Genomic DNA, 17,285 nt, shown 5'->3' with positions numbered 1-17,285 from the left:
TGGAACTTCACTCAGAGGGTGGTGTGTGTGGATCTTCACTCAGAGGGTGGTGTGAGTGGATCTTCACTCAGAGGGTCGTGTGAGTGGATCTTCACTCAGAGGGTGGTGTGAGTTGATCTTCACTCAGAGGGTGGTGTGTGTGGATCTTCACTCAGAGGGTGGTGTGAGTGGAACTTCACTCAGAGGGTGGTGTGAGTGGATCTTCACTCAGAGGGTGGTGTGTGTGGATCTTCACTCAGAGGGTGGTGTGAGTGGAACTTCACTCAGAGGGTGGTGTGTGTGGATCTTCACTCAGAGGGTGGTGTGTGTGGATCTTCACTCAGAGGGTGGTGTGAGTGGAACTTCACTCAGAGGGTGGTGTGAGTGGATCTTCACTCAGAGGGTGGTGTGTGTGGATCTTCACTCAGAGGGTGGTGTGAGTGGAACTTCACTCAGAGGGAGGTGTGAGTGGATCTTCACTCAGAGGGTGGTGTGAGTGGATCTTCACTCAGAGGGTGGTGTGAGTGGATCTTCACTTAGAGGGAGGTGTGAGTGGATCTTCACTCAGAGGGTGGTGTGAGTGGATCTTCACTCAGAGGGTGGTGTGAGTGGATCTTCACTCAGAGGGTGGTGTGAGTGGAACTTCACTCAGAGGGTGGTGTGTGTGGATCTTCACAGAGGGAGGTGTGTGTGGAACTTCACTCAGAGGGTGGTGTGTGTGGAACTTCACTCAGAGGGTGGTGTGTGTGTATCTTCACTCAGAGGGTGGTGTGTGTCGATCTTCACTCAGAGGGTGTTGTGAGTGGATCTTCACTCAGAGGGTGGTGTGAGTGGATCTTCACTCAGAGGGTGGTGTGAGTGGAACTTCACTCAGAGGGTGGTGTGAGTGGATCTTCACTCAGAGGGTGGTGTGAGTGGATCTTCACTCAGAGGGTGGTGTGAGTGGATCTTCACTCAGAGGGTGGTGTGAGTGGATCTTCACTCAGAGGGTGGTGTGTGTGGAACTTCACTCAGAGGGTGGTGTGTGTGGATCTTCACTCAGAGTGTGGTGTGAGTGGAACTTCACTCAGAGGGTGGTGTGTGTGGAACTTCACTCAGAAGGTGGTGTGAGTGGATCTTCAGTCAGAAGGTGGTGTGAGTGGATCTTCACTCAGAGGGTGGTGTGTGTGGAACTTCACTCAGAGGGGTTTTCACATCATCGACACAGGTCACATTTGGTGAAAGTTGAGATTTCTTTTGTCACCTGTAACACTCTAATTCCTATAAATGTTCCATGGAGAACATTCTGACTCACCATCTGGTATTGGGGTGGAAAGGGGCCATTGCACAAGATCAAACTTTGTTGCAGAAACTGATAAAATTAGTCTTCTCCATCAAGGGTACCAGTCTCTATAGTCTCCAAGACATCTTCATGAAGCAGTGCCTTTGGAAAGCAGTGTCCATCATTGTGGATCCTCACCACCCCGAAGGTGCCCTCTTCTCGTGGTTACTGTAGGGAAGGAGGTGCCCTGAAGGCACTCACTCAGTGATTCGGGAACAGCTGCTTCCCCTAAATGACATGATTCCTAACTGGACAGTGAACCCATCAACAGTAACTCACTACTTTTTAATCTCTGTATTTTTTGCATTACTTATTTTACATTAATTATTTAATAGACATCTATGTAATTAATGTCAGTTTTTCCCCTTACATCTATTTAATGATTAATATCCCATTAATGTGGTCACCCATTTCTTATCCCTTAGTTCCACCCTTATAGCTTCAGTAGTCGAGCTCTCCGGCCTGTCCTGTTGGAACACTGCTGTGACAATTTCCCTGACTAGTAATGTCACCTCTCCCCCTTTAATACCCCTGGTCGGTCGTGTCTGAAACAATGGATCCCCACAACATTGAGCAGCCAGTCCTGATCCTCCCGCAACCAAGTCTCACTAATGCTACAGTGTCATAATTCCACGTGCTGATCCATGCCCTGAGCTCATCTGCCTCTCCTATAATACTGATTGCATTGAAATATACACAACATTAGTCCCACCGTGCTCAACCTTCAGTTCCACACCTCCACAGTAGTTTAGCCAAGGGTGAGATGCCAGAGGACTGGAGGATAGCTGATGATCTATTGTTCAAGGAAAACTCTAAGAACAATCCAGGTAAATTACAGACTGGTGAGCCTGACATCAGTAGGAGCTGACATTGGCTCAGCGTGAGAGGACAGAGAGTCGTGGAAGCTGGTTGTCTCTCTACTAGAGGCCTGTGACTCATGGTGTCCACAGGGATCAGTGCTGGGCCAGTTGTTTGTCATCTGTATCAACGATCTGCATGATAATGTGGTAAACTGGATCAGCAACATTGCTGCTGACTTCAGGATTGTGTGTGTAATGGACAGCGAGGAAGCTATCAATGCTTGCAGTGGGATCTAGACCAGCTGAGAAAAGGGGCTGAGAAAGGGCAGATAGAATTTATTGCAGATGGGGGTGAGATGTTGAATTTGGGAGGACAAACCAGGATGAGACTCATAGTGAATGTTAGGGCTCTGAGGTGTACGGTAGAACCACGGGACCTGGAAATACAGATCCACATTTGCTTGAAAGCAGCGTCACAGGTAGATACAGTTGTAAAGAGAGCTTTACAACTGGCCTGCATAAATCAGGCATTGAGGAAGGAGTTGGGATGTTATGTTGAAGTTGTAAAAGATGTTCGTGAAGCTGATTTCAAAGTAATGTGTGCAGTTCTGGTCACCTACCGGTAGGAAAGATATGAATAAACTTGAAAGAATGCAGAGACAATTTACAAGGATGTGCTGGGACTTGAGGATCAGAGTTACAGGGACAGCTTGAATCCATTAAGAATTTATTCACTGGCGTACTTAGTGGGAACGATGAAATATTTTAGAGGAATCTGAGGGAGAACTTCACTCAGAGGGTGGTGTGAGTGGAACGAACTGCCAATGGAATTGTAACATGTAGGAAAAGTTTGGATAGGTGGATGAGATGAGAGAGGTCTGGAGGGCTACAGTCTGGGTGCAGAGAGATGGACCCGAGGCAGAGGAGCAGGCTAGCGTGGACTAAATGGGCTGAAGTTCTTGTTTCTATGCTCATGACTCTATGACCAACAACCCCCCCATAAGATAAATGTCAATGTGCCATTTGCATGCCTAACTACTGCCGCCCCTTCCTGCAGTCTGAGATAAACACCCCACAGTGGACCAGTGTGACTACACACTCGCATCTGTGTATAAACATCTTTACATCTTTCATAAAATTCTCTCTAAATTCCTTCTCCATTACCGACCCTGTCCATGATTCACTTCTCGTTACTGACCCTTTGCCAACCTGACCGGGGGTTTATCCTGTGTCCACTCCCCCTCTAATGTCTGCTGTCCATTACAGACGATCTACACCTTCCACTCCACAACACTGACCCATTATAAACCTGGCAACAGTAATCCTGTGACTATTTCCTCTCCAGCACCTGTGTCCATTCCTGTTCCTCTGCTCAATACTAACCCATCACTGAAACTGTGGTTGTTGAGGAAGTAGGTTCTTCATTTCAGAGCCTCAGGATACGTGATGTTTGTTTGCTTTGCATACTTCTCAAAACATACATCAACTGTTCCACCGCCCATCTCTGGCTTCATCGCTGCGTCTGACACCACTCACAGCAGAGAGTCAGGAGGTTGTAGGTGGTCACATCTCCCTCCAGTTCACACAGCAACACTTCATCGGGAGTCACACGTGAGTTGACATCACCCAAAACTGATCGAATCTGGAAATTTGTCTAGGGCTCTGTGTATGAATATGTGGGTGAGAGAGAGAGAGAATAACTGAAGGTAGGTGGAATCCTCTGTCTCATCCATCTGTGAGGTTTCCGGAAGAGTTTTGTCACCTCTGTCTCGTGTCTCAGTCACAGAGATTTCACTGTATGTGGGGTCCCAGAGAGAGACAGAGGAAGATCTCACCTCCTTTTGTGGGGACTTGGTGAAGGCAGAAGGAGATCCCACCTCTGTCGGTGGGGTTTCTGTGAGATAGTGACGCATCTATCCCATTATAGATGGATATCCCTTTCAATCCTCAGTTCCCATCCCCATTTACACCTTGTCCTCAGCCCCAGTGTGTCACCTCTCACAGAGTTAATTCCAGTCTTTCATTTCCAGAATGTCACCGGCTGAACTGAGGGTTGTGCTGCTGATCCTGGGTTTTCTGGGTGAGTAATGTCTTGTAGGGACAAACTGCGTGCTGTGTACAGTAAGAGGAAGTAGGAGTTATTTATTGTTTCTGTAGATGAGCAGAGACAGCCTGTATTTAATGGGGGGGGGGAAGTACTGAAGGGACCTCAGGAATATTATGAATCCAATTTGACACCGGGACACACGGCATTAGAGCTGGTGATCAGAAACGTCCAGATACCTGGTTTGGTGAAACAACAGTAGGGAGTGGAGGGAGATGGGGAGGCAGAGAGGTTTCAGCAGAGAATTTCAGGCTTGAAGACTGAGGAGAAGGCACGGCTGGAAATGCAGTGATTACACTCTGAGAGGCTGGGACTGGAGGGAGTGTTGAGAGGCAGGAGGAGATTACACTGGGAGGAAGTGGTGAGGCTATGTTGGGATGTGAAAGCAAAGTTGGGTTGTATGTTACATAACCAGATTAGTGATCACAGGGATGGTGGGAGAAGGGGCCTCTGGGCAATTTCAGGCATAACTGGCAAAGTTTATGGAGAGCAGAGGGCAGGAGTGGGAGGTGGCTGAAGGTGTGAATGAGATGCGGACTGAGACAGGGTGGAGGTGGGTGACATTACAGAGGTGAGCATCACAGTTGGGCATCGATTTCTCCTTCCAGTAATTTTATTTCCCTTCCCCTTCACTCTTCTACGATTCCCCAATCTGGTCTCTTACCACATTGCCTCATCTGCCTATCACCACCCCTGCTGCCTCTCCTCCTCCAGTTTCTCCCATGGTTCACTCTCCTTTTGGAGTGATAGAACACTACAGCATTGAAACAGGCTCTTTGGCCCATCTAGTCCATGATGAACTAAAATTCTGCATCGTCCATCTTGTATCAGATTCCTTATTTTCCAGTATCTGGGGAGTGTTGTACGATAGATGGTCAAGATGGTGTCTGGGGAGTGTTGTACAATACATAGTCAAGATGGTGTCTGGGGAGTGTTGTACAATACATAGTCAAGATGGTGTCTGGGGAGGGTTGTACAATAGATGGTCAAGATGGTGTCTGGGGAGTGTTGTACAATAGATGGTCAAGATGGTGTCTGGGGAGTGTTGTACAATAGATGGTCAAGATGGTGTCTGGGGAGTGTTGTGCAATCGATGGTCAAGATGATGTCTGGGGAGTGCTGTACAATCGATGGTCAAGATGGTGTCTGGGGAATGTTTTACAATCGATGGTCAAGATGGTGTCTGGGGAGTGTTGTACAATACATAGTCAAGATGGTGTCTGGGGAGTGTTGTACAATAGATGGTCAAGATGATGTCTGGGGAGTGTTGTACAATACATAGTCAAGATGGTGTCTGGGGAGTGTAGTACAATAGATGGTCAAGATGGTGTCTGGGGAGTGTTGTACAATACATAGTCAAGATGGTGTCTGGGGAGTGTTGTACAATAGATAGTCAAGATGGTGTCTGGGGAGTGTTGTACAATAGATGGTCAAGATGGTGTCTGGAGAGTTTTGTGCAATCGATGGTCAAGATGGTGTCTGGGGACTGTTGTACAATAGATGGTCAAGATGGTGTCTGGGGAGTGTTGTACAATAGATGGTCAAGATGGTGTCTGGGGAGTGTTGTACAATAGATAGTCAAGATGGTGTCTGGGGAGTGTTGTACAATAGATGGTCAAGGTGTCTGGAGAGTTTTGTGCAATCGATGGTCAAGATGGTGTCTGGGGACTGTTGTACAATAGATGGTCAAGATGGTGTCTGGGGAGTGTTGTACAATAGATGGTCAAGATGGTGTCTGGGGAGTGTTATACAATAGATGGTCAAGATGGTGTCTGGGGAGTGTTGTACAATAGATGGTCAAGATGGTGTCTGGGGAGTGTTATACAATAGATGGTCAAGATGATGTCTGGGGAGTGTTGTACAATACATAGTCAAGATGGTGTCTGGGGAGTGTTGTACAATACATAGTCAAGATAGTGTCTGGGGAGTGTTGTACAATAGATGGTCAAGATGGTGTCTGGGGAGTGTTATACAATAGATGGTCAAGATGGTGTCTGGGGAGTGTTGTACAATAGATGGTCAAGATGGTGTCTGGGGAGTGTTATACAATAGATGGTCAAGATGATGTCTGGGGAGTGTTGTACAATACATAGTCAAGATGGTGTCTGGGGAGTGTTGTACAATACATAGTCAAGATAGTGTCTGGGGAGTGTTGTACAATAGATGGTCAAGATGGTGTCTGGGGTATGTTGTACAATCGATGGTCAAGATGATGTCTGGGGACTGTTGTACAATAGATGGTCAAGATGGTGTCTGGAGAGTGTTGTACAATACATAGTCAAAATGGTGTCTGGGGAGTGTTGTACAATAGATGGTCAAGATGGTGTCTGGGGAGTGTTGTACAATAGATGGTCAAGATGGTGTCTGGGGAGTGTTATACAATAGATGGTCAAGATGATGTCTGGGGAGTGTTGTACAATACATAGTCAAGATGGTGTCTGGGGAGTGTTGTACAATCGATGGTCAGGATGGTGTCTGGGGAGTGTTGTACAATAGATGGTCAAGATGGTGTCTGGGGAGTGTTCTACAATAGATGGTCAAGATGATGTCTGGGGAGTGTTGTACAATAGATGGTCAAGATGGTGTCTGGGGAGTGTTGTACAATAGATGGTCAAGATGGTGTCTGGGGAGTGTTATACAATAGATGGTCAAGATGATGTCTGGGGAGTGTTGTACAATACATAGTCAAGATGGTGTCTGGGGAGTGTTGTACAATAGATGGTCAAGATGGTGTCTGGGGAGTGTTGTACAATGGATGGTCAAGATGGTGTCTGGGGAGTTTTGTACAATAGGTGGTCCCTTTCATCCTGGAAATATTAGCCACTTCCATCCAAGGAAAAAAAATTGTTGTTCCATGCACCCACCACTCTCTGTGTGTAAGAAAAATGGAGAAAAATGTTAGCTTTGAAAATTTGAATTTGAAAATTAAAAGTATTAGCCACATCCATCCTGGGGGAGAAATAGCTGGTTGTCCATTCGATCCATTCCTCTTCCCATCCTTCACACGTTTATCGTCCCCTCTCATCCTTCTTCACTCAGTCCATTCCTCTTCCCATCCTTCACACCTCCATCAAGTCCCCTCTCAGCTTCACTCCAGTAATTAAAGCCTGAGCACACTCTCGAAAGCTTCCTCATCCTTCCCATAATGAGGTGAGCAGAACCACCCAACCCAGTCTGCCCTGACACACATGGGGAGCACCGAAACATTGTAAAGGCCACGGTGGAGAGAAGGGAATGGGGAAGAGTGAAGGAGAATGGAGGGGTAGGACTGGAAAGACTAGGGTGGAGTGAAGACCATGGGGAGAGGAAGGAGGGTGGGGAGAAGGCATCAGGGGAAGGGAAAGTGCAGGGAGACTGGGGGATGGGATCAAGGTCTGGGGTGTGGGGTGAAGCGAGATTACTGGAGGTGGGGGGAGGTATGCTGAGACAGAGCCATGAAGGGGGTGGCAGTGATAGGGACATTTCTAGAAGTTTCCCTCAAAGCCACACACTCCCATGCCTTGGAAATACATTGCTGCTCCTTCAGTGTCACTGGGTCAAAACCCTGGAACTCAGGAACATCATTGTGGGTGCCCCACACATTAAGGATCACAGTACCACCACCACCACTTTCTCAAGAGCAACTCTAGTGGGGCAGTTAAACAGTAAATAATAAATAAATTGTTACCCAGGGCTTTCTGAGGGTGGAAATGTAGATGGGGGTTGTGGTTGGCAGAGAAAGAGGATGGGGAACGTGAGCTGTACATTGACACTAAACATCGTTCTGTCCCTCAGTCACAGACTCCAAACTCGGTGATCCGTGTGTAACCCACAGCGTCCTGGATCAGCCCTGGAGGAGCACGAATTGTTCCAACACTGAGTGTACTGGTGGACAATGGATGAGTGATGGAAATCTTACAGTCGGATGGTACAGATTTAACAGGTAAAGTGAGGAATCACTAAGAAACTGGACACAGAAGGGGAATGTAAACAGGGGAACAAGGGCTGTGTGAATGAGAAATGCAGGGAGACCGGGATCATCAGTGACTACACTGAGATGGGGAGTAAATACAGGGAGAGGGGAGATCCCACATTCTCGGGGTAGAGACAAGGGGGAGGTACAACAGAGAAGGAATTCCCAGGATTCAGGGGGTTCTATTGACCAGAGACAGGGTACGGACAGGGTGAGTGTAATTTCCCATGTCTCTCTGAGTGAATAAACTCCCTCAGATCAGGGACTGACTCTCTGATTGTTGTTTCAGTTCTGGAGGATGGAAGATTCCGGAGACGGTCGTTCCACAGGGTCGCTGCTCCGGGGAGACCCCAGGCTGGTTAAATGGTAGGGTCAGAGTTTACATCAGTGGGGCTCGGTCATTTTTGATGAGAGTCAAACTTACAACACAGATCTCTTCAGAGGTCCGTGAACATTGACACAGGATCTCTACACAGGATCTTAGCATGGACACAGAACCCCATCTCCCTGAGAGGTCTCCCCACGGTCACTCAGTCCGCTCTACGGTCCTGTATCGTCATGGAGTCTGGTGGAGGAGTGACAACTTCCTGGAGTTGGGTTACAGAACTGATCTGCCCACTGACCTCATTCTGGATATGACCCGGAGGAGTTTCAACAACCCCAGACTCATTTCAGTGGTGGGGCAATCTCCAGGGAGTTGGAGGAGTCTGCAGACATCATCATTCACCAAATAGTGGGATACATTAATGGTTGCTATGGTAACATAGTGGTTAGCGCGTCACTATTACAGCTCGGGGCATGGAGTTCAATTCCAGTGTCATCTGTAAGGAGTCTCTGTCCGTCCTCCCCATGGAATGAATGGGTTTTCCCCAGGTTCTCCGGTTTCCTCCAACAGTCCAAAAATGTGCTGGGTAGGTAAATGGGTCATTGTTAACTGCCCCATAGTTAGGTTAGGGCTAAATGGGGTTATTGAGGATTGCTGAGTTGGTGTGCCTGAAAGGCCAGAAGCCCCAACTCCATACACTTCAAATGTGGAGAAAATGTAAGGAAACAGGAATAATCCTGGAAACTACAGTGTGGAACGAGCTGCCTGAGCAAGTGGTGGATGCCATTTCGATTTCAATGTTTAAGAGAAGTTTGGTTGGTACATGGATGGGAGAGATGGACGCCTGTGATCCGGGTGCAGTTTAAATGGTTCAGCATGGACTGGATGGGCCGAAGGGCCTGTTTCTGTGCTGTAGCTTTCTGTGACTCTCTGACCAGTAAGTCTCACGTCAGTGGTAGGGAAGGCAGTGGAGAGGATTCTTATGGATGGGACTTCTGAGCATTGGGAAGACCGTGGGTGAATGAGGGATGGTCAGCATCTCTTTCTGCAGGGCAGGTCATGACTTCTGGACTCGTTTTGAGTTTGTTGAGGAGTTGACGGAGGTGGTTGATGAAGGTAGAGCTGTGGATGTTGTCTTCATGGATTTTAGACCAGATGTTAGCAGAATTAGGCCATTCAGCCCATTGAGTCTGCAACACCATTCCATCATGGCTGATTTTCTATCCCTCCAGTCCTATTCTCATGCCTAACCTTTGACACCATCACAAGTCAAAATACCCCTCAACCTCTGCTTTACATTTATAAATGATGTGAACTCCACAGCCATTTGTGGCAATGAATTCCTCAGATTCACCACCTTCTGGCTGAAGAAATTCTCCCTCATCTCTCTTCTAAAGGGTTCTTGTGTCCTGCGGCTGTGCCATCTGGTCCCAGACTCCTCCACTATAGGAAACATCCTCTCCACGTCCACTCTATCCAGGCCTTTCAATATTCGATAGGTTTCAGTGAGATCCGCCAGACGTTTGACAAGGTCCCTCATGGGGGGCTCATTCAGAAGATGATGGTGCTGCTGCGGGGAGGGTGGGATGGAGAGGGAGAGGGCAGCAGCTCAGTGCTGACTGAGGCCGGACCAGACCGTGGATTGTGAACCACTGATTTACAGTGGGTCCTGATTCACATTCCCCGCTGTACTGTGGGACCGGGTACATTTTACAGTGTTTATAAATCTCATTCCAGGTTCCCATCCCAACGTGGGAGAGAGGGAGGTGACCAGGACCGTCTGTTTCACCTGGGATAACAACACCTGTTACCAGAGCCGGGGGATCAATGTGAAAAACTGCTCCGGTTACTTTGTGTATTGGCTGTGGCCGACATCCTGGAGTAATTACGCTGTGTATTGTACAGGTCGGTCACCGTTCCCCAGTGACACTGCAGTGTGGTAGTTGTGGGGAAATTCTGGGATGTCCTGAGTCACCAACACACACCACAGGCTGAGTTTTCCAGTCGGCTGCCCTGCCCGTGGTCTGTGATCACCTTTCCCGTATCCCCCTTCACACCGGGGTCAGAATGAAACTGCCCAGTCTGACCTGTGACAGAGATCATAGAACACAGAACAGTACAGCACAGCACAGGCCCTTCGGCCCACAATGCTGTGCAGACCTACTCTGTGATCAATCTAACCCTTCCCTCCGACATAATCCTCCATGTTTCTGTCATCCATGTGTCTATGAGTTTGTTAAATGCCCCTAATGTATCTGTCTGTCCACACACCCACCCCTCTCTGTGTAAAGAACTGTACCTCTGACATTCACCCTATACTTTCCTCCAGTCACTTTAAAATTACACCCCCTGGTATTAGCCACTTCCTCCCTGGGGAAAAGTCTGGCTGTCTACTTGATCTGTGCCTCTTACCATCTTGTACACCTCCATCAATCACCTCTCATTCTGCTTCACTCCAAAGAGAAAAGCCCTCACTCACTCAACCTCTCCCCACAAGACCTGCTCTGTAATCCAGACATCATCCTGGTAAATCTATTCTAAAGCTTCCACATCATTCCTACAATGAGGTAAACTGAGGTCCACACCCCCCCCCCCCCCCGGGCTGCCCAGTCACACATAGGGACCATGCGAAGATTGTCAGGGGGAGAAGGGAGGGGGCATTGAGGAGAAGGGAGGTGCAGGATGGGAATGATTGGGGTGAAGTGTGAAGTGGCAAGAAAAAAGGAAAGTGAGGAGGAGGGAGGAGGAATGAGGACAATAGAGGAGGTTTGTAGGTGGGGTACGAGATGGGGACTGGAGGGAAGAGGGGTGCTGAGAGGGGGCTGTAGACAGTTGTGGGAGTGGAGGAGGGAGAGACAATGGATGCTGGACTGTCCACAGCTCAGGAATTGGTGGGGGGCGGGGGGGGGGGATCATCGAAGGGAATTCTGATCCCAGTGGTCAGTCCCAGAATTTCATCCCAACTCCAAATGGTGAGAGTCACCCATAGTGATGATGAAGATTTTGGAGGAGAATCAGTGGTTGGAGAGAGGGACTATGTTTTAGTGATTTTCTTTCTCCCACATCTCTGTTCCTTTATCGGAGAATTGGAGACTTCTCGTAGGGAACAGGTCAAAGGGTCATCGAATGAAGGGGCCACCCAGGAACTGCCCTCTGTTCCATCGGGAGACGCATCCTCAGGTAGAAAAGCATGTGACTGGGTGGGTGGGGGGTTCATTCCACAACTCTGTGGCCGACAGGCTCTCGTGAGCTGATTCAGTGGTTACGTGTTTCTCAGTGGGATGTGAACGATGGAGTCCGTTCTATCCCTACTGACAATCTCAGGAGTACATGTGCTCTCCAGAAAGGGTGTTTCACTCTTCCAGAATGACCTGCCTTGGATGGCGGTTGGTCTGGAAGAACATAAGGACATAAGAAATAGGCGCAGGAGTAAGCCATCTGGCCCATCGAGCTTGCCCCGCCATTCAAAAAGATCATGGCTGATCTGTCTGTAAACTCAATTCCATCTACCTGCGTTTTTACCATAACCCTTAATTCCCCCACTATGTAAAAATCTATCTAACTGTATCTTAAATATATTTAGTGAAGAAGTCTCAACTGCTTCCCTGGGCAGAGAATTCCACAGATTCACCACTCTTTGGGGAAAAACAGTTTCTCCTCATCTCCGTCCTAAATCTTCTCCCCTGAATCTTGTGGCAATGTCCTCTAGTTCTAATCTCACCTACCAATGGAAACAACTTTCCTACTTCAATCTTAATTATCCCTTTCAAAATTTTGTATGTTCCTATCAGATCACCTCTCATTCTTCTGAATTCCAGAGAGTAAAATCCCAAGTGACTCAATCTCTCCTCATAGGTTAACCCCTTCATCCCTGGAGTCAACCTGGTGAACCGCCACTGCACTGCCTCCAAAGCCAGTATATCCTTCCTCAAGTATGGAGACCAGAACTGCACACAGCATTCCGGGTGCGGCCTCACCAGTACCCTGTATAGTTGCAGCATGACCTCCCTGCTCTTGAATTCAATCCCTCTAGGAAAGAAGGCCAACGGAACGTTGGCCTTCTTAATAACCTGTTATACCAACTTCTTGCGATTCATGAACAAGCAGTCCCAAGTCCCTCTGCACAACAGCATACACCATTTAAACCATACACCATTTATATCATACACCATCTGCTCTTCTATTATTCCTTCCAAAGTGGATGATCTCAAGGTAGTATTCCATCTGCCAGACCTTGGCCCACTCACTTAACCTATCTATATCCCTCTGCAGACTCTCCACATCCTCTCTGTGCAATTTGCTTTTCCACTCAGTTTAGTGTCATCAGCAAATTTTGCTACGCTACACTCAGTCCTGTCTTCCAAATCATCAATGTAAATGGTAAACAGCTGCAGGCCCAGCACTGACCACTCAGGCACCCCACTCACCACTGACAGCCAACTGGAGAAACACACATTTATACCAACTCTCTGCCTTCTATTGGTTAACCAATCCACTATCCATGCCAATACACTTCCTCCAACTCCATGCAACCATATCTCATGTCTTTTGTGCAGCACCTTATCAAACGCCTTCTGGAAATCCAAGTACACGACTGCCACCTGCTCCCCTCTATCCACTGCACTCATTATGTCCTCAAAGAATTGCAGTAAGTTTGTCAAACAGGACCTGCCCTTTCTGAATCCATGCTGCATCTGTCAAATGGAACCCTTCCTTTCTAAATGTTTTGCTCTTCCTTCCTTAATGACAGCTTCAAGCATTTTCCCGACTACAGATGTCAAGCTAACTGGCCTATAGTTGCCCATCATTTGCCTACATCCTTTTTTAAAAAGTGGCGTGAAATTTGCTGTCTTTCAATCCGCCGGGACCTGCCCAGAGTCTAGACACTTTTGGTAAGTGATTACCAACACATCTACTAATACCTCCGCCAATTCCCTCAGCACCCTGGGATGCATCCCATTAGAGTCAGGGGTCTTATCAACCTTCAGGCCCTTTAGTTTTCTCATCACTATCTCTTTAGTAACAGTGATATTATCTCCCATTTCATCCATAACATCATTCTTTGGCATAATGGATGTGTCCTCCACCTTGAAGACCAACACAAAATTGTCGTTCAATACCTTAGTCATTTCCTTATCACTCAATATCAATTTCCCCTTCTCGTCTTCCAAGGGACCTACGTTCACTTTAGCCAACCTCATCCGCTTTATATATTTATAAAAACTTTTGCTATCTGTTTTTATATTTCATGTTAATTCACTTTGATACTCTATCTTTCCTTTCCTTATTTCTCGATTAGTTGTTCTTTGTTGCTTTTTAAATTTTCCAATCCTCCAGTCTCCCACTACACTTTGAGACTTCGTACAAATGAGCTTTTAATTTGATACTATTTTTTATTTCCTTAGTTATCCAAGGCTGGCTGTCCTCACACTTCTGGTCCTTAATTTTGATTGGAATATACTTTTGCTGAGCACTGTGAAAAATCTCTTTGAAAGTATTCCACTGTTCCTCAACTGTCCTACCAAATAGCCTGTGCTCCCAATCCACATTAGCCAACTCCTCCCTCACCCTGTCATAGTCTCCCTTCTTCAAGCATAATACACCAGTTTTAGATCTATTTCATCCTTCATGCGAAATTCAATCATACTATGATCACTCTTTCCAAGAGGATCCCTGACTACAAGATCGTTAATCTTACCTGTCTCATTGTAGAGGACTAGATCTAAGATAGCATTTTCGCTTGTAGTTCACTAACATGCTTCTCAAGAAAGCCATCATGGACGCATTCTATGAAACCCTCCTCAAGATTTCCTTGACCAATCTGATTCACCCAATCTAAAGTTAAAATTCCCCAAGAAATGTGGAGACAGTTGTGCGGAAATGAGTGGAGGCCTGTGACTAGTGGTGTGCCACAGGGATCAGCACCTTGCTCCATTGCTATTTGTCATCCATATCAATGATCTGGATGATTATGTGGTAAATTGGATCATCAAATTTGCTGATGATACAAAGTTTGGAGGTGTAGTGGACAGTGAGGAAGGTTTTCAAAGCTTGCAGAGGGACTTAGACCAGCTGGAAAACCATATAACAATCACAGCATGGAAACAGGCCATCTCGGCCCTCCTAGTCCATGCCGAACTCTTAATCTCACCTAGTCCCACCTACCCGCACTCAGCCCATAACCCTCCACTCCTTTCCTATCCATATACCTATCCAATTTTACCTTAAATGACACAACTGAACTGGCCTCTACTACTTCTACAGGAATCTCATTCCACACAGTGGGAAAATGGGCTGAAAAATGGCAGATGGAGTTTAATACAAACAAATGTGAGGTATTGCTGTTTGGAAGGACAAACCAAGGTAGAACATACAAGGTAAATGGTAGGACACTGAGGAATGTAGTAGAACAGAGGGATCTGGGAATACAGATATAAAATTCCCTAAAAGTGGTGTCACAGATAGATAGGGTTGTAACGAGAGCTTTTGGTACAATGGCCTTTATAAATCAAAGTATTGAGTATAAGACAAACACGAGGAAATCTGCAGATGCTGGAAATTCAAGCAACACACACAAAATGCTGGTGGAATGCAGCAGGCCAGGCAGTATGGTGAGGTTGTGTAAGGCATTGGTGAGGCTGAATTTGGAGTATTGTGTGCAGTTTTGGTCACTAAATTACAGGAAGGATATTAATAAGATTGAAAGAGTGCAGAGAAGGTTTACAAGGATGTTGCTGGGTCTTGAGAAACTGAGTTACAGAGAAAGGTTGAATAGGTTAGGACTTTATTCCATGGAGCATAGAAGGATGAGGGGAGACTTGATAGAGGTATATAAAATTATGATGGGTATTGATAGAGTGAATGCAAGCAGCCTTTTTCCACTGAGGCTAGGGGAGAAAAAAACAGAGGACATGGGTTAAGGGTGAAGGTGGAAAAGTTTAAAGAGAATATGCGGGGGGGGGGGGGATTTCTTCAGACAGAGTGGTGAGAGTGTGGAATGAGCTGCCAAATGAAGTGGTAAATGCGGGCTCACTTTTAACATTTAAGAAAAACTTGGACAGGTACATGGATGAGAGGTGTATGGAGGGATATGGTCCAGGTGCAGGTCAGTTAGACGAGGCACAAAAATGGTTCGGCACAGCCAAGAAGGGCCAAAAGGCCTGTTTCTGTGCTGTAATGTTCTATGGTTCTATTGCTCAGTGAACAGAGCAGGGGAGCTGAGTCCTGTTGCTCAGGGTGGAGGAAATGGAGGGCTGGGTGAAGTTTGGAGTGACGTTCAGGCAGGATATTTTCTCTATTTGTATAATTGTTACCACCGCTGTCTGTCAGGAGATTGTACATTCTCCCTGTGACTGTGTTGGTTTCCTCCCACATTACAAAGACGTCTGGGTTAGTAGGTTAATTGGTCACATGGGTGGTGTGGGATCATTGGGCTGGTTACTGTGCTCTATCTCTAAATAACTGATGGCCCAGTCCATCGCGGATAAAGCCATCCCCACCATTGAGCATATCGACATGGATTCGGAAAGAGAAGGCAGCGGGAGAGCACCTAAGGATTTCCAGTGAGAAGACATATTGAGTTCTCGGGGGAAGAGGGAGGCCAGACTGCGCAGGCAGGTGACGTCAGCCAGTTGAGCGCGAACAGTTTATAAAGAAGGCAGCCTTATCTAGCGGGCAGCGGAGTGAAAGGGCATTGGCTCCATGGTCTTCGGTGGTAATGGGACGAGGTGAGGCAGTTATTAATTGCTAAAGGGTGTAGTATGTGTGAGGCCAGTTTTCTGTGGTCGGTGTCAGATGTAGGAGGTCCTGGAGTCTCCCAGCATCATGGACGGCCACATTTGCACCCGGTGCATCAAGATGCAACTCCTAAGGGACTGTGTTAGGCAACTGGAGCTGCAGCTCGATGACCTTCGTCTGTCAAGGAGAGTGAGGAGGTGATAGGGAGGAGTTACCGGCAGGTGGTCACTGTGGGGCCATGGGGAACAGAGAAATGGGTCACAGTCAGGAGAGGGAAGGGAAGGAGTTAGGTACTAGAGAGTAGCCCTGTGGCTGTACCCCTTGACAATAAGTACTCCTATTTGAGTACTGTTGTGGGGGGACAGCCTACCTGGGGGAAGCAACAGTGGCCATGCCTCTGGCACAGAGTCTGGCCCTGTGGCACAGATGGGTAGGGAAAAGAAGAGGAAGGCAGTAGTGATAGGGGACTCTATAGTCAGGGGGTCTGATAGGTGATTCTCTGGATGCAGGAAAGAAACTCGGATGGTAGTTTGCCTCCCAGGTGCCAGGGTCCGGGATATTTCTGATTGCGTCCAAGATATGCTCCGGTGGGAGGGTGAACAGCCAGAGGTCATGGTACATATGGTACCAATGACATAGGTAGGAAAAGGGAAGAGGTCCTGAAAGAAGACTACAGGGAGTTAGGAAGGAAGTTGAAAAGCAGGACCTCAAAGGTAGTAATCTCGGGATTAATGCCTGTGCCTCGTGACAGTGAGAATAGGAATAGAATGAGGTGGAGGATAAATGCATGGCTGAGGGAATGGAGCAGGGAGCAGGGATTCAGATTTCTGGATCATTGTGACCTCTTTTGAGGAGGGTGTGACCTGTACAAAAAGGATAGGTTGCAGTTGAATCCCAGGGGGACCAATATCCTGGCGGGCAGGTTTGTTCGAGCTGTTGGGGAGGGTTTAAACTAGTGTGGCAGGGTATGGGGATCAGAATATGAGTGCAGGGATTAAGGTAGAAGGACAAGGGTATGATGCTAAGAGTTCTGAGTTGATGAGGAAGGTTAGGCAGGGAACAGAACA

The 17,285-nt window shown here is 47.3% G+C and overlaps 1 protein-coding gene across 1 annotated transcript in view; it reads left to right on the top strand.

The window, feature by feature from the left end:
• LOC132384393 (oncoprotein-induced transcript 3 protein-like) overlaps positions 1–17,285 on the top strand; it is a 79,715-nt gene that overhangs the window by 50,829 nt on the left and 11,601 nt on the right. Inside the window, exons 3-6 of the mRNA XM_059955499.1 lie at positions 4,131–4,180; positions 7,979–8,126; positions 8,446–8,522; positions 10,219–10,386. Of these exons, the coding sequence (XP_059811482.1) occupies positions 4,131–4,180; positions 7,979–8,126; positions 8,446–8,522; positions 10,219–10,386 (443 nt within the window). The remainder of the gene's footprint in view (positions 1–4,130; positions 4,181–7,978; positions 8,127–8,445; positions 8,523–10,218; positions 10,387–17,285) is intronic.

This window comes from Hypanus sabinus, chromosome 32, assembly GCF_030144855.1.
Source record: "Hypanus sabinus isolate sHypSab1 chromosome 32, sHypSab1.hap1, whole genome shotgun sequence".
Taxonomy (NCBI): Eukaryota; Metazoa; Chordata; class Chondrichthyes; order Myliobatiformes; family Dasyatidae; genus Hypanus; species Hypanus sabinus.
Note: the sequence above shows the minus strand (reverse complement) of the source record. Positions and strands in the feature narration are given on the sequence as shown.